Raw genomic sequence first — 23,469 nt, 5'->3', positions numbered from 1 at the left:
TTTTCCATATGGGTTTGTGCTCTAAATGCAATTTTGTTTTATACAAAGAAAACCTGGACTCTGCCCCTTTCCTTACACGTACATTTTTGAAAATGAACCTTGTTAATATTCACACTCTTGGCTCTGTGTTCTGTCTGAACTTGGTTTCTGAATTGTCATCCCACCCTAACACCTATAATATCACTGCATTACACTAATAAAGGTATAAAACATATGTTTATCAGTAGACAAGGGCTGACCAAAGTCCCAAAATGAGTACAAACATTCATTAGACGTCTATCTAAAATTGCACCATAGCGTCTCATAATTGCTACAGAGTAGACTTAGACTTAGACTTAGACTTAGACTTCTCTTTATTGATCCTTTGGGATGACTCCCGCAGGAAATTGAAAGTTCCAGCAGCAGTTTTTAGCAAGAACAAAGAAATAAAAAATAGATAAAAAGACAGTATAAAGACAACAAAATCAACAAAATACCAATAAAAATAATAACAACAATAAGAACATTTGTCAAATAAACAAAGAAAAGACCATAAATTATTGTAATGTCTAAAGTAATGTCTGTCATACTACTGCAGTAAGAAGAGAGGAACATTAAGGTCTTCTTTTGGACATTGAGGGTTGTATTGGCCAGATATAAATGATTCAATTGGAGAAAGTCTAAATAAAGTGTAACCAATTCAATTTTCAGTTACAGCAATGTCTAAATCCTCAGTGATGCTGGGACTCTGAGCTGCAGCCACTTTTCACTAGGTCCACCAGAAACAGGCTGCTGCTCATGTCTTTTGACAGATGTTGACACCCCTAACTTGGATAAGATGGCTAAGGATAGGGTGAAGGCAGCCTCCACCCTTCATCATCATTACCAGTCGTTAATGATTAACCACCACTCAGTACCCGGATTTTGTGGATTTTTTTTTTAATTGTCACGGCCCAAAATGCCTGATGTTGCGGAAGATTTTGTAAAAAAAATGCAATAAAAGTTGCAATGTTTTTTGTATGTTTGTTGCAATGAAGTTGCAGGAGACAGCAAAAGTTCCATAAAAGCCATAGGCCAGTTCCAAACAGGCACATTTTCAACGAGTACTGTACCAGTATAGCTAATTTGCATAGCCCCTAGGCAGGAACAATTCAGTGCAGTACAAAATATATTGCAGACAAGCAGTACATTAAAACAGTACATCACATACTGTATAAAACAGTACAAAATACGCCTTCCATCGTCTTGAAGGTGGTTCAGGGGCGGAGCTAGAAGGGGGGCACAGGGTGGCACCAGCCCCCCCGGGATACAATTGCCCTCCGCTAGTAAATTGGATTTTTCATGTTAAAAAAAGACTTGTATAAAACTGAGTATTAAGCGCATAGAGCAGCAACCTTGGCTAGATAGTGTCTGCTTGGCTAGCCCTTGAGGGCGCACACTCTCACAGGTAACTCTGCTCGAGAAGTTTATTTCTGTTGACAATTTGGGGGCGTAATCCCAATGAGGCACTGGCCCACTTATGATTGGTCACCTGCAACACTATAACAGCCACACTTATCTCGTTATAGCCTTCCATAATTGTCAGTTTTCATTATAAAAAGCCCAGAGTTAGTGTATTTGGTCGAAGAAGAGTTTTGGTCTTTATTAACAATGTAGCGCAAGATAGAATCCTAAATAGAGGGACAGTGGAGATTGTTGTGGATTTCCTTTTTTTACCCATGTTTTTTTCTTCTTCTTTTTATTAAGTAAAAGTAGCACAAGGTCATCAACGCTTGATGTTGACTCTTTTTTTTAATTTTTTGTAGAACATTAATCATTTATTTGAAAAAAATACATTGCAATTAACTTGACTGACAGGCACGTTAAAGATTGCCTAAAAAGATCCAAATTATTTGCAGTTTCGTGACATTTATTTGTATCACTGCATATGTGTAAAGGCCTTTAAACTGGGCGATTAACTCCTCTGTTAACTCCATTTTATAGATTGTTGCGTAGTAGTGCAGTAGTACTAGCTTGCTAATAGTTTTAAATAGCACTTTTTTAAACATTAATTTGAAAAAACTAGAACTCCAGCTGTGCAATAAACGGTGTAGAGGAGATTGCCTCCTGAAATGTAGAGTAGGAGAAATATTCAAGTAAAATGAGCCCACACGTACCTTAAAATTACTACTTGAGTCTTAGTACGAAGTTCCACCGCCACTTTGACAAAAAGGTATTTAAGAGCTGAGGATTTGTTCAACCCATTCATCGCTCACACACACTCACACAGCGGACCAACGCCGCCATCTTGTGGTTCTACTAGTGTAGTACATTTAAGGAAAACAATAGCAGTGCAGTTGCTACGGAAGGAAATGAACCTCCTATATCGTTTTAAACGGGACACATTAAACAGGTAGCAAAACGGATATGGTAGAATAACGTCGCCGGTTGAACATTTTTAACGTTTCTACTCAGCACCTGTGTTTTTGTGCAACAACCGCCAGGATACTCCGCTGGGTTACGACCAAGAAGATGTGTCAGAGATGAACTCTATTTATATGCAGCCTTCTGGAAGGATAACGTCGCTGTGCACTGCAGCGAGAGCGAATATAGCTACCTAACGTTAGACTTACTTATAATAACCAAGGGTATCGGTTTGCCCAAACACATCACATTTGTCTTGGGAGTGTTGTTTTGCGTTCTGGCGCAGTCTGTTTTGATACAGCTAGTGCGAACAAAATGGAGGGTAATAAGTTGTTGTCAAGTTGTCTGATGTTACGTTATATAGACCAGTGCAGTCTAGACTGCGTGTGTTAACCAACTGTCTCGAAATATTTTTGTTGGACAGGGAGAAAGAATAACGGACAGATTCAGAAATAACGTTACAGTAAAATCACTCCGCTGACACGGCTTTACTTTCAAAATAGAAGCGCAATAGGTCCAAAGCTGACGTCACTGATTGTGTGCACAGTAAAAACAGGATGTTTTATTCTGTTAAATCCCTTGCCTAGCTACAGCTAGCTAGCTTAGCTACTAAATAAATAGAATAACCTATTAAAAGGGGGACACAAAAGAAACACAAAATGACCGACTCTGGGGATACAGCAAGTGTCCCCGGCTCCTCCAGCCTCAGCAGCGGGACCGGGCTGAGTTTAACCGCGGGCAGAGGACTCACAGGGCGGGTCAGGAGTGTGTCCTCCCCTACTGCACCTGGAAGGCTGACGTCCCTCAGAACCAGGGACATGACACTGGGGGGAGTCTTCAAAAAATCAAAGGTATGCCTACTGTATGGCACACACCAATAAATGATGATATCAAATTATTAATAGACTGGGCAACAAAAACTGTTAACTTCAAATTACAATTAACAATTGCCTACAATAGAGAATCCAATTAATTCAAACATGTCTACAGTATTAATTTAATGTTGCGTCAGAGGATTCCCATACGCTCTACACTGCAATATAGGATAACAAAAAAAACTTTGAAAGCTTCCTTACTGCTCAAGGTTAGTTTTTGGTTAGTTTTTGCACCATCATTTGTTTAGTAAGTCTGTTGTCAGGCATGTTAATTAACCTGTTTCACAGTTACTTCAAATGGCTTCAATGATATCACTATAGTAGGACAGTTGAGCAACAGAAATGTGTCATTTTTTTTCTTCTCACAATAAGGATAAATACAACATATTAAGATAAAGATAATAAAGACAACAATATAAAGTAATTGTTGGGTAAAAACTCTTAAGGTGAAAGCAATGTCTTAAGATTTTGCTGCTGCAACACTGGAATTTCCCATTTTTTGGGGATCAATAAAAATCTATCTATCTATCAGGGCCTACAAAATAAAATACTAGGAAACGACCGATACTGTGTTTTTTTTTAAGGCCGATACCATTATCAATTATTTATTCTTATTAAAACCGATATTTGGAACCGATGTGTATTTACAGTGAAAATTAAAATTTAAAAAAAATGTAAATCAATATTAGAATTTTGGAATATTACAAACTACAACACAAAACTTTTTTTAAATGCAATTATTTTTCAACATTATACATAGTAAAAGAGAGTCAGATAGTGTTGTGGACGGGACAGTAACTCACTGGTAAGTGTAACTGAAGCAGAGGGACAGATATCAAGCTGTTGCTGAACCAAAGTAGCACACATGTTAATTAATTAACTAAATTTTACTTTATATCTATTATATTTATCTATTTTATTTATTTTATTTAGGCTGCTCCTTCCCAAGTGTAGGACCAGCAGACTCAAGGACTACATGCCATCAGACTGTACAACTCTTCACTTGGGGGAGGAGGAAATAGGGCAGAGAGGACAGTACATACTCACACACACCTGGACTCACATAAATACCTAGACACTTTAACACTTGACTCAACACTGACACTTTATGATAATTTCTGGTAAATGTCTTTATTACAGCCACCCTTTTTATTTTATTGTTATTATTAATATTACTACTGTTATTACTGATATATTTATGCTGTCTTCCTCTTTTTCTCTCTATACTGTATTCTTCTCGCTAAAAGCGGATGCTGGAAATTTCAATGTCCTTGCGGAAGTCATCCCAAAAGGATTAATAAAGCAAAGTCTGTTATCAGGCAAATAAAATGCAGATACAGATAATCCAAAAAAAAACGATAATTGGTCTATCTCTAATTAAAATGATATTGTTAAACTGTTTACACGGTGATATAACACATTTCCTTCTTTCATAGGAAGGTCAGGGTTTGAGTTTATAAACCAATTTGGTCTGATGGCTGCTTTAATGTAGGTGCTAATGGAGGGGGAGGCTGGGGGTGCGGCCTTGACCAACTGCCACTTTGCTTGTTTGAAAGTTGTGATGTCTCTCTCTCATGGGTGGGCCAAATTCTCTGGGCGGGCAAAGCAGAGAAAGGGGAGGTAACCTTGCCCCTTCTGACCTCATAAAGAACAAGATTCCAGATGGGCCCATCTGAGCTTTCATTTTCTCAAAGGCAGAGCAGGATACCCAGGGCTCGGTTTACACCTAGCACCCTTTCTAGCCACTGGGGGACCATAGGCAGGCTGGGGTTAATGTTAAAAAAACTCATAAAGTGAAATTTTCGTGCCATATTTTCAAGTCATATTGAATTTGGCAGCTAGAAAAAAATGTATAGCATATTAAATATTCCATGTATTTGCATCACCTTTGTTTTAAATCCCAATGAAGAAATACTTGGTATTAACAATGTTTTGTATTTATTTGTGTTCTCTTTTTTCCGAAGAAAACTTTTGAGCCAAATGTCCACGCTGTGAGGAAAAGCAAAGAAGAGTGAGTGGCCATTAATCAGATAATTCCAGTCTCCTATTTATTAATGTGTGCTGTTCGTATGTAGTGTATAGGGATTATAAATATCATATTCAATTCTCTCCCAGGTTAAAGGATGAGATCCGTGTGACTCCAAAAAAGGAGAGAAGAGAGAGGGATGAGAGGAGGCGAGAGAACAGAGGGAGGAGGAGAGAGAGGCATCAGACTATCCAGTCTCACTCCATCTTTGAGCAGGGTCCTGCCGACACCGTACGCAAAACAGGTACACAACTTCTTCCTTTCTCCTTTCATTTTCAGTGGAATTTGAGCATCCTTCACAATCCATCTCTCTGTTCAGGCTTGCGTGGTGCTATAGATCTGCATGACTCCACTACCTCTCCTGTGTGTAAACTGGTGAAAAAAGAAAAGAAAGACTCGGAGGACGATGAAGATGAGATACTCGGTAAACTACAGAGGGATGATGTAAGTATCTCCTGCTAGCTGCTGTACTTTAAAAGGATACATTCACACATGTGCAAGGCTGTCTTAAAACAACAGCCAGGTGTCCATATAATCATTTTTCTTTCTGTAATATTTACTGAAGTTTGTATGCAGCTCATAGCATCCAGTCTGATTTAGGCAAATCAAGTAGGTATTTCACTGTTAGTCTTTTTGTAGCCTTTATCCTTCGCATTTCATTTCTGGCACTTATCCGGTGCTGCAGGAAATTCCGCCTGATGCATGAATTTTCTGTTTCCTTATGCTTGGAATTTTAAATTCGGTGGATTTCTGAGGACTTTGGTTTACTGCTCCTCAGATCTGTGCAGAGTAAATCCAGACAGCTAGCTAGACTATCTGTCCAATCGGAGTTTTTTCTCGTACGACTATTTTGCAGCGGCTCTTTGTGGAGTTTTGCACCATTTGGCCATGACGATTGTGGTGGGTTTAAAGAAATGCTAATAAACCATAGCACGCTTTCCTCCCATTCCCGAATGCTGTGTGGAGTAGCCAGACCCTCCTTCAGAACGCTTTGGAGGAGGGTCTGCAAAAAGCAAGACTAGTCATTTTTTCAAAATTCCCTCTTTGTGTTACTAAATCCTCTGCTGCAGTTCAGCAAGGACCCTATCATTCCAAGTCCAATTAACCCTTCTATTAACCCTCCTTGTAGCTCTGGTCTGTTGTCTACCAACTCCTAAGAAAAATATTTGGCTACAAGTGACAAACTTTCACATCAGAGATAGTCATTTGATCCATTTTTAATATCAGAATATTGACTTTAACATCTTTTTCTCAGTCTTTTATTTAAGAATACTTTTCTAGAAGGACTGGTCTTATTTCTAATTAACTGTGCATCACGGCACTCTGATGTACCATCACACAACTGATACAATAATGTCTCTAGACCTGGAGGACAGAGGAGATGTGGACAGTTGTTTTTTTAAAGAGTTTAATGTGGCTGTTTTCTGTCTCATCTACAAGCAGAAAGCTGCTGTTTTCCAGGAATACAATCTCAGCTTATTCATATACTAGAATTGGGAACAATAAAGTCCTGTGGTTTTGCACAACGTGTAGCTGCGCAGCATTAGACTGTAATAACTCCCACTGGTGAGTCAGTGAGTTTTAATTAGCACTGCACAATATAAGGAAACTATGCGATATGCGTTGTTGAATATCGCGATAACAATATTACTTGCGATAAATAAACAGTTCTACATTTCTGCTGCTTTTCGTATTCTTGTAAAGTACAACAAACTGCTTGTTGAATTCAAAACAGAGGAATAATTTCTAACATTCTTTTATTGAACAAAAATGAATGTGTTTTACACTGATATTTTCTTGTGTCTATCGCGATATGTTGCAGCCTTTCGCAATATATATATTGCGCCAGTTGATGTTGCAATGAGGATCCAAAATAAAATAAAAAAACGAATTATAATTTGCAGTAATAACAATCACCCATCTCATCATTGGTCATAACTAATGTTATATGTTGCACCTTCAGTTCATAGATGATCCCGGTCTGAGGAATGATGACAAGCTGAAACCCATCCAGCTGCCTCTGTGTCAGTCCAGTAGCTTCAATAAGAGTCGGACACTGACAACACACCACAACATGTGAGAAAAACCACCTCTGACTACTACTGCTAACAGTGTCACATTACACGCCAGTAAACAAAGAGCTAACGTTAAGGTATTAACATTGTGGACATGTGTGAATGGAAAGTGTATGGAACATCAACTAAAAAAATGACTTCCATTCCTGCCTGTACTGCCACGTCCGAGTAAGTAATCGGTTGCAGCCCGTTCATGTGTTGAAGTGTTTGTGGTCGTCATGTTGGCAGGTGCAGAGAACCCTCCTCTGTTCAAACCTCCGTCCTGTAGGGCTCAGAGCAGAGCAGGCCACAGCAGAACAGAGCTGCCCAAATCAGAGCCGCCATCTTTGGTAGAACTGCTGCAGGATATCAGCCTGTCGGGCAGAGAGGAGCTCTTCTTCATGCAGTTACCTGACAGTATGCCAGGCCGAGCGTCTGGACAGAAGGTCGACCCCCCTCAAGGATCTACAGCAGAGAAATCTGCCAAGAAGGAAGGCAAGGCTGAAGACAAGAGGCCTTCCCATCTAGCACAAGTGAGCTAACGGAATAAACACATTTCCTTCTTTGAGCAAAAACAATGGCATTGCAAAAGAGGGCTTCTTTGTCTTTTCGACTTAATTAATTATTCCAATAAAATTGTATTTACAGTATCAAATCATTACTAGAGTTATCTCAAGACACTTTACAGATAGAGTAGGTATAGACCACACTCTATAATTTACAAGGACCCAGCAATTCACAAGTCCACAACTGAACTGTTTTTATTTATCTGGTGCAACTTTTCTAACTGTCACTGCTACATAAACAAAAGTGGAACAAACAAGCTAAAATAATGATATAACATTGTACATGTAATAAACAATGTGTAGATTCTCATTTGCAAAGTCTTACATATATTGTTCTGTGTGAGATCAATGCATTTCTGTGAGATTGAATTTAATTTACTTTACTCATATCAATTTATACATTAAGGTGACATCTCTGCAGCATACATATCCTGATCCATGTCTCGAAAAAAAAAAGTATGTCTATAACTTGATTGTGCATAACAGGGTTGAGGGTGTTATAAATCTTTTTTGTGCATGTTATAGGTTTACAAAGTGAAAAAGCCCAAAACCTCAAAATACATTTATGAACCTGAAACTGAGCATAATATGGCCGCTTTAATACAATGGAGGATGGGATTTTGTTGGTGTTATTTGACACTAAACTGCATTGTCCTGCTGGATTCCCAGCTGTACTCTCATCTCCTTTCACTAACCACTAGCCATTCACCAAAATACCTAACTGATGCAGAAAAGGTAAGACGGCACTAGTGAAAAGGTTTTCACAGTGTGCCAGAACAGAGCCATTTAAATCCAAAATGTTTTGATAGGCCTGTTAGCAGAGAAGAGTACTGTTGATCTTTTTAATCAAATATGCTAGTCTCAGCCACTTCTTACCAGATTGTGTATCTCTGCCTGTCCTCAGGAGGCTGCGGTGAAGGAGGGCTGCCCGGTGCTTTCCCAACTCCCAGAAGGATTTTTGGGTAAACTGCAGATCAGGAAGTCAGGAAAAGTGGAGCTGAAGCTGGGTCACGTTGTCATGGACGTCTCTGAGGGCGCTGCCTTCTCCTTCCTGCAGGTAATTGCAGGAAGTGTGTGTGTGTGTTTGTCATATAATAGTATACATAGCATCACTTATTATGAGAACATCTGTGACTTTAAGCCCAGACCAAAGATTCGCGACGAGACCAAGGGGGTAAGTGTAGAGCCATTTTGATGCTACCAAGCCATCACCTGCTTTTAGCATTCCATTGACCGCCATTCATTTTGGCGCCACTTTGAAAGCAAATAACTTTATATCTGAAGCGTTTAAAGACTCTATTTGTCCACTGTTTATTTCTAAAGAAACACAACAATGTATAAAAGGCTCCATTACCTTTTATCTCACGTTATGGCTTCATAGCAGACATCTTTATAAAAATAGGCTAACGATTGTGTCACAACCACGCGACTAACTGTCACACAGTAGAGAAATCCCCGTATAGTACAGGGTAAGCTCACAGAAGGTTTGAACTTACATTAGCTGTTTAGGTTTAATTACTAATGTTAACAAGCATTTTAGTTAGAATTAATTTAATTTACAGCCCCGTTATCAGACACACAACAAAAAAATCAACCTGTCAACATATCTTTCCAGTAGAGTTGAAAACTGTAAGGAATTTCCGATAAATCATAATCTCCAAAAAATAAAGTTTACAATTATCTGCAACAGATTCATCTTTTTAAGTTGAAGCTAATTGGAATATTTTGTAGGAGGACAGCATATAAGTAACCCTATTTTTTACTCTTTGTTGTAACTGATGTGAAAGCGACTGCAGTTAGCAATTGATTATATCTAAATCCTGAACCAAGTGCGTCAAATATATCACAAGATTTTTTTTACAGTTTTCAGCGCTGATCCAGAATGAAAATCAGCATAGTATAGCAGACCATTTCCTGCCTAGTGTGAAAATAACACATTCAACATTCTGAGCACTTTTTTTGTTTATTGTTTTTTTACTGCATAAAACTGCAGAAAATCTGCCAAATCCTGCATTTATTGATTCCGTGTGGCCCTATTAATAAGAATATACAGTACATTTTAATTTTAAAATTTGTAACATCATTTTGAAAAGTGAAGTAATGTTTCGTTGGGAAAAAAATATTTCCAAAAATTAAGTGAATAATATACCAGACGTTAATAATTTTAACATACAGTATAATTTATTGCCACATTTTTTTATTCCTCCTTAAAACTTTAAAACACTTAACTATTGCAGTACCAGGTTATGTCTGCCGATAATATGTGATTAGAAAAACAAAGCCACTCTGACACTATTAATAGAGAAGCCATCTATCCTTCTTCCTTCTGCAGCAACTGGTGTCGGTGCGTCTGTCCGATGGCCGAAGTGGAGACATGATGGTGTTAGGGAACGTCCACCACAAACTGGTCTTATCTCCTGACTTCCAGGCTTTACTGAGACAAGCTGCCACGCAGCAGGGACAAGGACCCTGATCATCCCCTGCACAGAAACCCAACACAGCTGAGAGTCCCAGACCATTTGAAAGAAGTTCAGATTTGTTTGATTTGTGTGGGATTCCTGATCCGATGTTTTGTTAGCACAGCAACTGATCACTGTGGAGGAAATGACAGGTTTGTATATTCTCCATACCTCTCCTCAGAGGTTTTAAGGCAGCTATGTAGGTTACCCTCAGTAACCAGTGTTCTTTGATCATTTTTTTACTATGGTTTAATTTTGTAAATTTTGAACTTGGGGTGTGAATCACCAGACGCCTCCCGATACGATATCATCATGATACTTATGCCATGATACGATATTATTGCGATTTTAAACATATTTCAATAGTCTGCGATATACTGCAATTTATAACCTTTTTTCCAGCTTCTAATTTTTCCCAGTTTCAAATGATGTCCCAGAAGGAAACTTTGTCAACATCTGTTTTATCCAAAAAGATACATTTCTCTGTTTGGTCATATCACTTCAATGGTACTGCTGCAAAATGGGATTGTCGAACTGACCTACACATCCAGATCCAAAGATCCATACTTGGCGCCTGTGTATCAATACAGTATTGCCACTGAAAATATTGCACAGACCCTATCATAAAAGTATTTAAAAAAAAGAAAAAGAAATTAAAAAACTTGTGTATTTAAAAAAAAAAAAAAAAAAAAAGAGAGAGCAATCTGAAATAAATAGAGAAACATCATCGGTGCTACAGGATCAGATGTGAAGACACCGCCAGAGGAGACGTGTTTTTTTTTTTTTTTGGAAAGGATACAACTTGTGATGTACTACTGTACATGGCGTCAGACTCAAACTACTGATCCTCAAGGACTCCGTTGCACATGTTGCCTGAGCACTGACTACCCTTTTACAGAGGGGCGACTTCTGACAGTAAGGAGAACGCTCCTTTTGTTCTACATACAACAGCAGAGCAGTGAGCACGGTTGTGAGCTTAGAGGCTTGAAGCGTGATTTATGGTTCTGCGGCGGCTCCACGCAGAGCTTTCGCCATAGCCCACGTCGTTTAAATCACAGAAGCACCTGCGCCCGTGGGCGTGCTGGTCTTACAGGGAGGTGTGTTCAGGTGCATTGTTGGCGTATTGCTATATTGAGGCAGTGGAAAGTAGTGATGGCCAAACGAAGCTTCATGAACCAGTGTCTTTATTTTCTGAGCCCACTAGACGGCGCTCTTGATTTTAAGAGAAAGACCTAAGGCATTGCAATTCACTGTGTTCTCAACCAATTGTGGAACAGAGAGCGCTTTTATACTGATATCTCTTTATGTTACATGCATTGTAGATTTTTATCTGTCTGTTTTATCATTTTTTATACCTTCTTTATTTTAATTCTGAATGTTTATCATTGTTTATCTGTAAAGCAGCTTTTTATTTATTTATTTTTTACAAATAAAAATTGTTATTATACAATTAGTGCCATTATAAACCTTTACCTAGGATGATGTTAATAAACACTGCTGAAATTGACGATGCACATTTGCCCCATGGTTACATCGCAGCCCGGTCACAGCATTCTCACTTAATGCAGGACCAATTTCAAAGATTTGTGTTCACTTTAATCACTTAGACACAAATGCATGGAAAAATAGGGTCCACTTTGAAAAAGAAAAAACTGTGTATCAGTCAGTGTTTGCCACAGAGCCATTGGCCCTGCAGTGGACAGGGGAGGAGATCAATAACATGTTTGCATCTGAAAGTTGTTCAGCACTAACAAGCATATATCCTGGAAGTTCATCATTTAGGAACAGATATTATTAATGAAATATTCCAAATAATGTACAGAATTAAAATGAAGGGTCCGTGTTTATGATTTCTGAGGGTGAAACTCCACAGGTTGACTTCATGTGTTTAGACATGTCACATGAAAACAAGCAGGATCACACATCCTAAAATTAAATCTTAAGGTGCTGACTTTCTAACAAAGTCCAGACAGTTTACAGTCTGTTTGTAGTCAGCTGATAAAACTATTGACACCTTGATTCAATTCAGGTTCAGGTTTGATTTTTCTGTTTGTTAAACAGCGAGTATGTATCTGTTAGAATATGCAAAATGGCTGGTTTTGGTGATACTGAGGTAACTTTATACCTCAGTATGACTTTAAATTGTGATTTGTTATTCAGAAATATTTGGGAATACACTGCAATACTCCATTTATCCACACAGTGGCACTGCAACAGAAATCAAAGCACAAAATATCCATTTACAGTTTTTCTCAGTCACTTTTCGTACATTTCTCGAATCATTGTTAACATTTTCAAACCAGTAAATAAATTACTCAATGCAATTATTGCAAAGAGCACCACACAATTGGATGACCGGCAAAAGCCTGTAACTTCATCAAAATCCCTACCTTAAAGGTAAAGCTTTATGTCAAAGGACATGTCAGAGCCATAAGAATGTTGGATGCTTAGTTTTGTCAAAAAGCTTAGTCGTGTTGTCAATATAAAATTGTACTCTAGGTATTTTCTGATGTACTGTACACTATGGCTACATTTTTGTTTACATTAGTTGAAAATGCACAAGACTGCACCTTTTCTGTACAGAATTTAAAGGGATGGTTTGGGGTAATTTCACCCTAGGGTCCTTTGCACCATGACCTCGAGCCAAACACTCCCCCCAGAAGCTTTCTCTCCTTGGTCTAACATTGGGTGAGTTAGCGCTATCAGGCTAACGGCTGTGTGTTCAGTTTCTTGCTTCTAACTGAATTTCTGTGAATGACGATAACATCCAAAACACACAAGTTACTCGCAGTGGTTCTGGGACATGGAAATACTTTGAATGAGTAAGTAGTGCCGTGTACATTTGAGTGGGCGGTCCTCAATGTGGCCCAGGACAGTGACAGTATATTACCCAGAACCAAGATGGGGTCTTGTATGTCCATATGGGATTGGATTCTTTAGGGCGAAATGTAATACCAGGTGGAAATGTTTTCTGAGTGTGTGCACAGCATGTGTTGCTTACATAGACATACATACAGGTTGAATTAAAATGAGTTTTGGTCAAATGTTTTCCTCGCATTAGATAGATGATAGATAGATAGATAGATAGATAGATGTTTATTGATCCCAAGAAAAATGGGAAATTCCTGTGTTACAGCAGCAAAATCAGTCACAAAGCACAAAATATAAATATAAATGAAATACTAGGAAAAATATACATACATACAATATACATGAAATAATAATACAAATAAAGTAAAAAGAACAAATATTTGAATATGTACAGGATGGGGGAACAAAAATGTGCAACTGCTTAAATAATATGCTAAAATGTAAAAGTAAATAAACCAAATGTCCAGGTTGCATTAGTGCAGTATTATGGTGTCCAAAAGTCTCATCTAGCACCCAGAGATGACATGTTAAAAAGTGTTATTGCCTGTGGTAGGAATGGTTTCCTGTAGCGGTCCGTGCAGCATTTAAACTGTCGGAGCCTCTTAGAGAAGCTGCTCCTCTGTTGGACCAATGGGGGGTTGAGAGGGTGGTCAGGGTGATCCATGATAGATAACAGTTTGTTCAGTGACCTCCTCTCCACCACAGCTTCAAAAGTGTCCAGTTTGCGGCCGATCATGGAGCCAGCCTTCCTGATCAGTTGGTTCGGCGCTGGCCACAACAGACTGAGTGAAACAGTCTCCAACATCCTGCGCACACTTGAAGGATCTCAGCTTCCTCAGGAAATAGAGTCTGCTCATCCCCTTCTTGTAAACAGCAGTGCTGTTGACCTTCCAGTTCAGCCTGCTGTTGAGGTTGACACCCAGGTATCTGTACTCCTCCACCATGTCCACGTCACTTCCCAGGATGCAAAGGGTCTGCGGAGCCGTTCCCTTCCTCCTGAAGTCAATCACCATCTCTCTGGTCGTATCCACGTTCAGCAGCAGGTGATTCTTACCAGACCACTCCACAAAGTCATCCACCAGTGCCCTGTACTCTCCCTCCTGTCCATCCCTTATACATCCACCAACTGTAGAGTCATCAGAAAACTTCTGTAGGTGAAATGACTCTGAGTTGTCCTGGAAGTCTGTGGTGTATAAGGTGAACAGAAAAGGAGACAGCACAGTCCCCTGTGGGGCCCCCGTACCACTCACCACCACATTAGACAGAACACGGTCCAGGCGGACAAACTGTGGTCTGTCTGTCAGGTAGTCAGTGATCCAGGAGACTATGGATGCACCTTCACCCGCAGCTTCTCACCAAGTAGCAGTGGCTGGATGGTGTTGAATGCACTGGAGAAATAAAAAAATGTGATTCTCAGGTGCAAATGAGCTCGCTGCAGAAGATAATGACTGGCTAAATCACGTAAAAACTAGAGCAGTCAATTGATTAATTGAAATATGTAATCGCAGTTAACCGCATGATCTGTTCGACATGTACTTTAAAAGGGATTTTTTCAAGTTTTTAATGCTCAAGTGGTATTTAACCCTCATACTGTCCTTGAGTCAAATTGACCTGTTTTCCCATATTAATGTTCTTTTTAATTACCCAATTGTAATTACTCAAAATAACATGATTGATTATTTGATTTGGCAAGTACAAATCTCCACTTTCATTCATTTTGGGGGGTCTTATTCAATTTGATAGAATTTGAAAACATTGAAGTGGTTTTGAAATAGTATTGACTAAAAGTTGACGTATTCCAGTCTGTAATTACCCATCAACATACTTTCCTTTAATTTTAGCCTAAATAATTCCTAATTTCTGCTTTTCTAACACAAACATTAGGTATATTGTACTATAAATGAGGTTTATTGACCATAAATTCCAAAAATAACTGTAAAACTATAGTTAATAAGTTAGTGTTACGTAGTGTAGAGACAAACATTGAAAAAAAGTGTCAAGTGTTGAAAAAAGGGACAAAAACGTAAGAAAAAGTTAAAACTTGACATTGTCCGGTGGTAAGTAAATTCACATTAAGGGGAATGACATGCAGCAGAGGGCCGCGGGTCGGCCTCAAACCCGGGCCACTGTGTTAAGGACCAGGAGAGCTACGAGGGCGTTCCATAACTTCTTGCCAAGAGAACCATCTGGAAGGGCTCTGAAACTGAACTTGCTATTGAACAGACCCTTTTCTTTATCTATTTTGCCCAAATTTTTGTTAACTCGTTATATTTATTTCCACAGCTCTTAAAGAGACATGGCTGAAACGGAGTGTTTCAGACAGGTACAATCACACATTATGGAACATTTCTGCATGTCAACATGTTCTAGTAGAAACTCAAAATAGTATTATGAAGCTGAAAATGAGCATGTTTCGCCTTTAAGGCTCCCATAGTACAGAGAATGGGCCCTGTGTTTGTACTGTGTTCTTTTTAACATACTTGTTTTCTAATGTTTAGGCACCATAAAAGGTCATTTTGTAGAAAGGTGTATGCACATTTTTATTCAGTAAATACACAATACAAAGAAAACATGCCATCGGTAAAGCGGTCAGAAAATGGTAGCACTAAATACAATTCTACAAGCAAAAAAAACTGTCCATACTGAAATGTAAGTTAATTTTGTAATTAACAGGGTTTTTCATTACAAACATGAAGAATCTGGATTTTAGAATTATTAATAGATATTGGCTGAATTTCCACATAAACGGAGCTGCTTATGATTAAATTCATACGGTGAAATCAGAACAAACTAGTATTTTGCAGTTGGCATCTGAGGGTGGAAAGGTCCTTTATGCCACCAAAACATAACCATTTGGATGACGGTGCTGTGGGAGAAAAAGCTTATTTTATTATCAACAGCTCTTTTTTTTACAGCAGTTAACAGAACAAAAAGCATCTCTTATAAAGATCAACTGGAACAATGCATAATTTGGAACTTTTGGTGTTTACAAAAAAAACAAAATGTCAGTCAATAATGTTACTTTTGCCATAAATGACAAAAAGCAGTATTTCACAGTTTGAGGCTGCGACTGTACAATGTTTTGCTAAGTCAACAACAGCAATGAATCAACAAATTCAGTCAAGTTGCATTCATGGGAACCAGGAAACTGTCTGGTTTTTAGAGGAAGTGGTGCCAACAAGCTGCACCAGGGGGTGGCATACACTTTGTTAAGGATAAGACGGCTGTCATTCTAGATTTTGGGGACAACGGTAACCCTTATTTTCCCCTTAAACAAATTGTGGTCACACTCGGGGCAATGAAACCTTTTACCCTCAGTCTCTGTGCCTCCTATTATCACTTTAACACAAATCAAATGTCTAAGCTTCTGAAAACATTACATTTCATCAACTAACTCACTTTCTTAGCTCGGAACAATCCCCCTTTACATCATTTAGATGGATTCGACCAACCAATCAAAGCCAGGGTGTGTGTTTGTAGAAAGCGACAATAAGATCACATTGTTCCTTGTAAAATGTATTATTTGGTGTAGTTTTCACAGAACAAAGGTGATAATAAGGTTAATGTGAAATTATCTCGATCTGTCTGAATGCTGTAAAAAGATTTGCCCTGTTGAATCTAAGAAGAAAGACAACCGTGACTTTTAAGTTTGAGGGGAAAAAACAAGCAGAGCACAGCCCTGGGTCATCAGAACTTGTGTTTTCAGTTATCATGAACCCTCTTTTTCTTCCCTCTACTCTAAATGTGAAGATAATCACATCTTATGTCTTCTTGGTAGTCCTGACCGTTTTCACAGAGCTACTTTTTGTTGCCTTCCCAGTTGTTTTTGACTTCCCTGTGGCAGTGGCCTTCTTCACTGCTTTAGCTTTAACCTTCTTCACTACTTTCTTGGCCGCTACAGTTTTGGCTGCAGGTTTTTTCTTGGTAGACAGGGTCTGCTCTCGGATCAGGTCTTCTCGTCCAATCTCCATCATGTGGTCTTCCCACGACTTCATCTCGTTCTTATAGCGAATTTTGTCGTCCTCGGCCAGCTGGGTGTAGACCTGAGATGTAGAATTAATAGATGATCTGAATACTGCGCACAACACTGAATTTATTCTTCTCATGTGCAGCGGCATGAAAGCCTAATACCTATAACAATAGAGAATATGCAATGATTGTTTGGCCAACCTGCTTCTGATGACTGAACAGTTTCCTCCAGTCCTCCATCAGCGACTTCATCTTTGCCTAAATGAAAGTTGGCAGACACATTATATCAATGACTATGACAAGCCATGGGAATTTTGCGATACAAGCATATAATCACACGTATCCATTAAAAACGTGAAGCCCATGCCTTAACCTCTATTCTGTCTAACCTCCAGCAGGGGGCGACTCCACTGGTTGCAAAAAGAAGCCTGTTTCTATAGTCAATGGAAAAATGATCGTACTTCTCACTTGGTTATACGTGGTACTTCTCATACATCAGTAAACATTTTCAATCGCTAGTTTCATGTCTTTTTTTTTTCAAGCTTGATGTACATTTTGTAAACTATGGTCCCATTTGTTGGCTCGGGAAAGGGAAGTTTGGGGTCCCCTGCTGGAGCTGCTGCCCCCGCGACCCAATACCCGATAAGCGGACGAAGATGGATGGGTTCCATTTATGGCGTTTTCCCACCTCCTCAACTTGACTTTTGGGGTTTTCCATTACAAAAAAAGTCCCTGGTACTTGCTAGGTACTTTTTAAGTACCACCTCAGTCAAGGTTCCAAGCGAGCTGAGGCGATACCAAAAGGTGACGTGAAAAGCTGCAGACTGCTGATTGGTCAGAGGGAATCGTTACTAATCACTGAGTCATCATTGCTAGTGACAGACGGGGGGTGTCCTGAACAACCCCGCCTTGTTTAAGTAATTTAGCCAGTGTTTTGTTTGTTTTTTTGCTGCCTCCAGCTTCTTGTGAAACTAAATGTGTCTTCTGGCTGTGGCAACAGTCGCATTCCGGGAATCAAAAGCAACCCACCTTTGAGGTTCTGTGTGTGTGTGTGCGTGTGTATGTGTGTGTTGCGACACGGCAGCTTCCTGCTATGATGACCAGCCACAGCTCGCCTCACACATGAGGCGGTACTAATCTGCAGTGGAAAAGAGCAGGACGGGGCATATACCATTAAGGGTAAAAACGCCATTATATTAAAATTGACGATAGAGCAGAGGATGCTTTAAGGGCGTGTCTACGTGGACATTTTTGTCACTTTTTCAATGTTGTGGGTGCTTTTTTTGATGTTTTTTCCAAAGTTATGACATTTTCAATGTTGACCTTTCCAGCGCTTATTTCGAAGGCCCATTTTTTGTGACAAAAAAACTGAAAAAGGGTCTAATTTGACCCGAGGACAACATGAGGGTTAAAAACGTCTTGCTCAGCGTAATGCTAACCAAGCTAGCTAGCTAGCTAGCTACCTACCTACCGTTAGTGAGTGTCTTTCCCTCTTTAGCTTTTAGCTTAGCGCAGCGCCATTGCGACCATAAAAAAAATCCAGCTACACCCATGTCGTCAAAAATTGCTGGTTGCAAAAAACAAACAAGATGGGGACGCTGTATTGCCAAATGTGAGGCTTCAAAACGGCACTCCACAAACCAACGGGTGACGTCACAGATGCTACGTCAGCTAATTGTACAGTCAATGTTTCCAGTGTGCCCCTATAATCTAGCAACTATCCAATAAATATAAAAATACTCCCCCAAAAAATCATCTTACGTAAAAATGGAAGAAAAGAAAAATAATCAGCAGATGAAGACAAATAAATTTCAATCACATCGCTATATCTGATATAGGCGAGCGCCACCAATCACATCGGTATATCTGATATAGGCGGGCCAGAGGCGAGCTGCACCAATCACATCGGTGTATCTGATATAGGCGGGCCAGAGGTGAGCTGCACCAATCACATCGGTGTATCTGATATAGGCGGGCCAGAGGCGAGCTGCACCAATCACATCGGTGTATCTGATATAGGCCGGGCCAGAGGCGAGCTGCACCAATCACATCGGTGTATCTGATTGGCCTGGCCAGAGGCGAGCTGCACCAATCACATCGGTGTATCTGATGTAGGCGGGCCAGAGGCGAGCTGCACCAATCACATCGGTGTATCTAATATCAGAATCAGATCAGATTCAGATCTTACAATCCAAGGAACTCTGGTCAGTGACATGAATATGGCCGGCCAAAGACGAGCTGCACCAATCACATCGGTGTATTGATATGGCGGGCCAGAGGCGAGCTGCACCAATCACATCGGTGTATCTGATATAGAGGCCAGAGGTGAGCTGCACCAATCACATCGATCAGGGGTGATTCATTACTCAGAGAGCCAGACCCTTAATCTTTGGGATAGGTGCTGGATTTCCAGGTATGCTAAGGGGGTGCCAGTCAGACAGATGGGTGAAAGCAATACATCTATAGGTGATGTTTCACTTCCAAGCAATTAGATTTCCTATACAGCACTTGCTTTAAGCCCTCTGAAGGGACCATAACTGTCAAGTACACCAGTAGTAAATATTGCCAGGCCAAAGCGGTCTGCCCAATCACATCGTGATTGATATAGGCGGTCCAGAGGCGAGCTGGCACCAATCACATCGGTGTACTGATATAGAAAGGCCAGAGGTGAGCTGCACCAATCACATCGGTGATCAAGATGGGTGATTTCATTACTCAAAGCCAGACCCTTAATCTTTTGGATATGGGTCTGGATTTCCAGGCTATGCTAAAGGGTGAGTGACAGTCAAAAAGATGGGTGAAAGAATACATTCTATTATAGGTGATGTTTCACTTCCAGAAGCAACTTAGGATGTTCCTCTATACAGCAGTCTGCTTTAAGACCCTCTGCATGGGCGTTTTATTTTCCTGATAACAGATAAAGTTACCTAATTTAAAAAGTGTGCTATTTTGGTTCGGCTACAGCTCTGTGTCTGTCCCTCTGCTTTGGTTTCACTCCCCACTGAGTCTGACTTAATGTTCCGTCCACACCCTTATCTGACTGGGTATTATCTTCAATGTTTCCAATTTCTTAAATTATTGCTTAAAGCATTTCAACAAAGTTTTGTGTTGGAGTTTGTAACATTTCAACATCTTAAGTTTGACTTAGAGATGACAATTTTCACTAGAAATGCATATCGGTTCCAAATAGGGCTCAAAAATTTCGTCCGCAAGTGCATTGATCGCAAAGTCACATATGCTAATCACAGGTTTTGGTTACTTGAGAAATCGAGATAAAACTGCCTTAGTGCAACGTATTCTTTAGTGGTGCAAGGTTATTGCACATTATCGTAATCATGGTTTATTTGACAGTGTTGTTGAAGAAAATATGAGCTCTTAATGCAGAAACTGGCACATTTAATACTGTAATTCATCGCAAGTAATATTTTAGTGGTGACGCGTTATTCGTCAATTTATTTAATCTGGTTTCAGCATACCTATGTCAACATGGAATCACGTTAAATGTCAAGTCACGGTGCTGTGGTTACTGACCTGTGTGGTGGTTCCTCTGGCCTCCTCAAAGTGCTCCGACATGAATATGTTGAACGGCGAGCGAGGACGCTTGGGCTTCCCCAGGTTGGTCAACTCCTGGATCACACACGAGCACAAAGAGGAGGCACATGTGTTGTTCACCAACATGACGACACATGTAATAAGGCACACAGATTGCTGATTGGGGCTATTCCAGTTCATGTGTCATTCTGGTTGTGTGCACCCTGCAGTGTAACGTAATGTAACTGTGAGGAGCCGGTGTGCCACAGGACGAAATACTGTCAGCAGACAGATAAGTTTGAATATCAAGTCTTAAGATGTGTTTCAAAGAGCACATAAATGATCATCTATCTCTATCTACTATCTCTCTTACCCTCTTTTTGCGGATGGCCTTCCTCTTGGCCTTCCTCTGCCTCTTCTCCAGGGCTTGTTGCTGGACCTGTGCTGGGGTCAGCTGGGCCTGGTAACGCTGGAGGTCCACCTTAAACTGCTCCCTGGCCCGTAGAGAAGCTTCCTGAAAAGGCTACAAGGGTAACGAAAAAAAAAAGAAGATAAATCTCCACATTTTTTTTTACAATTAATAAGTATCACAGAGATGATTTGCCACTTATAACCACTGCCTTATTTTACAATTTAAAAACTCAAGGCACTATAAAAACTTGAAAAGGCATACAGTTTATATTGTATAACAAGTAAAGGACGGAAATACCTGTTTCTGTTCAGGGCTCAAAGTTCTCCACTGCTGGGCGATTTTCCTGATGATATCCACTGATTTGATTTCTGTGAGCAACAGTTATATGATGATCATTGATGACAGAAATTTAGCATTTGAGTCCTTTACTTACCTACTTACACCGCTTATTGTACCACAAGTTGTTACTGCCAAGCCCTTGCATCAAGTTTATGAAATCAATAACTTGCTATGCCTTCTGTAGAAGTATCAAGTGTTGCAGATTTACCTGGGTTGTGTCTGGTCATGACTGGCTGCTGCTGCAGAACATATCTCATGTATCCGTTTAGAGGTCTCTTTGGGGGCCCGGTAGCCTGAGAGGACAGCCATTTTACTGAGTTGATGTATGCAGGTGGGGGGACACTGGTGCACCTACAGTATGCACGTACACACACACACAGAAATATATTATGATAAGATAATACTTTATTGATTTATGGTGGTGCATACTCAATTGAAATAAACATATTATAATCTCAAAAAGTAGTTGCAATTGTAGCCCAAAACCTTCATCTTCTTTTTTTAAACAACTACTTAATTCAGCATGTATATCCCCCAGAACAAAGCAGAACTTCTTTCAGTAATGGCGCATGGATATATCGGTTTTATTCAAGTAAAGTAGTGCTTACTGGACCATCTGTATGTTGTGGCCTCAAGAAGCCAGAATGCATTAAACTGCAACAGGCGTAAAACTGCTGCATGTTAGAGAATACAATTATTCTTTCACTTCTAGCCCTAACCTTAAGACACGTGCGTTAGTTTGAATTTAATGTACCCATACGTGGGCATACATATATATGCTAATATTAACTCACTAAAAGCTCCTCACAGCACGTTTAGCTATAACGTTAACCTAGTTGACTGAGGGTCATGGAGTAGTTAACTCTTATTAACCACATCCTAATACTAACTAATGCTTACCGTTCCACACCACAATTTCCTTTAAGTCATTTTAATGATAAAAAAGTAACAGTAACGTTATACGGACTGCCAAAAGAGCAAGCTAAAACTAGCTTGCTAACAGTAATCTACCACAAGACCCTAACTTCAGCTAACGTTAGCTAACACTGTAAAGTAACTTTAGGTTAGCTACCTTGCCAGAGTGCTTGTGCAGGAGAGAACACTGAAGGACTTAGCCAACCAGCTAGCACTTGCTGTCATTAAGCTGAACGGAGCCATCTCGGAGTAAATTAACGTAGTGGCCGTTAAACTGAGAAATGGAAGACACACGTATCGTCCCACAAAACCTGCGTGTTGTTATATTCACGCATTAGATTTTTCTTATTGAAGCCGTGCCTCTTCTCCCCCTCCTTGTTGACATGCATGGACTGCGAAAGGCGCCTTAAGTCTCCCCCGGTGGATTGTGGGTAAAGGTCAAAGACAGAAGCAGCCTAGTTCCACTTCCGTTTCCCCATAAGTCATGTTCGGTTTTTTCGAACCGGTACGAACATGCAGAAGCGGAAGTTTTAACTAAAATAGCTGGGTTAAATTATTTTTAGGTTTTCTTGCACTACATTGAGATTCTCCTTGTGCACAACTCATTGAGACATGCTTACAGTAGCACGGATGTATTGTTTCCAATAAAATCTGTAGCCAAAAGGGGCGCCTTTGTCATGTGGATGTGTTGACTGGTCGCTACATTGCTGACAGAAACTTCTATTGGATTCATAGACTGTATATATATTGATATTATTATTGATAATCATATTAACGGCCTATGGTTGGTTTGTGCTTTAGACTGTTAGGTGTTACAAACTACAGTTCTGTCGTTATGCAGTTGCAAAATATCTTATACAGTGAGGAAGGGTATCTTTTCATATGTTCATAATATAGCCTATCACTTAACTTAATCGAGGAATATACTATTTTTTCAAACCAGGTATGAGATCACTTTAGGAACTGGATGAACCTACAGGAACCTGAGCAAAAATGAAGGAGCCACCTTAAGTTTAGGCCTATTTATCTGTTTAGCCTTTATTGTGCGTTTGTTATTAATGCAATTAATA

The 23,469-nt window shown here is 39.7% G+C and overlaps 2 protein-coding genes across 3 annotated transcripts; one reads left to right on the top strand and one right to left on the bottom strand.

Moving 5' to 3' along the window:
- Nucleotides 1-2,228: 2,228 nt before the first annotated feature.
- LOC116671551 (DNA-directed RNA polymerase III subunit RPC4) lies at nt 2,229-11,072 on the top strand. The gene is made up of 8 exons (XM_032502925.1): nt 2,229-3,233; nt 5,222-5,268; nt 5,373-5,527; nt 5,603-5,727; nt 7,247-7,352; nt 7,590-7,870; nt 8,808-8,960; nt 10,236-11,072. Exons 1-8 carry the CDS (start codon nt 3,042-3,044, stop codon nt 10,374-10,376), a joined length of 1,200 nt encoding a protein of 399 aa, XP_032358816.1. The 5' UTR covers nt 2,229-3,041; the 3' UTR covers nt 10,377-11,072.
- A 4,680-nt stretch (nt 11,073-15,752) lies between these two features.
- On the bottom strand, nt 15,753-22,854 carry LOC116671541 (transcription factor A, mitochondrial). 2 transcript variants are annotated; one of them, XM_032502911.1, is made up of 8 exons: nt 22,557-22,854; nt 21,693-21,835; nt 21,443-21,513; nt 21,107-21,256; nt 20,734-20,829; nt 17,404-17,460; nt 16,964-17,276; nt 15,753-16,928 (listed from the first exon to the last, which is right to left on the bottom strand). In XM_032502911.1, the coding sequence occupies exons 1-7, from the start codon at nt 22,640-22,642 to the stop codon at nt 16,995-16,997; spliced, it is 885 nt and encodes a 294-aa protein (XP_032358802.1). In that variant the 5' UTR covers nt 22,643-22,854; the 3' UTR covers nt 15,753-16,928; nt 16,964-16,994. The 2 variants fall into 2 exon arrangements, with proteins under 2 accessions (XP_032358802.1, XP_032358800.1); XM_032502909.1 differs by having other exon boundaries at nt 15,753-17,276.
- Nucleotides 22,855-23,469: the final 615 nt, after the last annotated feature.

This window comes from Etheostoma spectabile, chromosome 21 (assembly GCF_008692095.1).
Source record: "Etheostoma spectabile isolate EspeVRDwgs_2016 chromosome 21, UIUC_Espe_1.0, whole genome shotgun sequence".
NCBI lineage: Eukaryota > Metazoa > Chordata > Actinopteri > Perciformes > Percidae > Etheostoma > Etheostoma spectabile.
This window is presented reverse-complemented; position numbering and strand designations above follow the sequence as displayed.

What these genes read in the sequence shown, in the direction of transcription:
- LOC116671551 (XM_032502925.1), top strand. Translation starts at nt 3,042, where the DNA reads ATGACCGACTCTGGGGATACAGCAAGTGTCCCCGGCTCCTCCAGCCTC. An exon ending in GTAAACTACAGAGGGATGAT is followed by an intron (nt 5,728 to 7,246) that starts GTAAGTATCTCC and finishes TTGCACCTTCAG; the next exon opens with TTCATAGATGATCCCGGTCT. An exon ending in GGCCTTCCCATCTAGCACAA is followed by an intron (nt 7,871 to 8,807) that starts GTGAGCTAACGG and finishes GCCTGTCCTCAG; the next exon opens with GAGGCTGCGGTGAAGGAGGG.
- LOC116671541 (XM_032502909.1), bottom strand. Translation starts at nt 22,642, where the DNA reads ATGGCTCCGTTCAGCTTAATGACAGCAAGTGCTAGCTGGTTGGCTAAG. An exon ending in TGCACAAGCACTCTGGCAAG is followed by an intron (nt 21,836 to 22,556) that starts GTAGCTAACCTA and finishes TGCATACTGTAG; the next exon opens with GTGCACCAGTGTCCCCCCAC. An exon ending in CCAGAGGAACCACCACACAG is followed by an intron (nt 17,461 to 20,733) that starts GTCAGTAACCAC and finishes ACTTTCATTTAG; the next exon opens with GCAAAGATGAAGTCGCTGAT.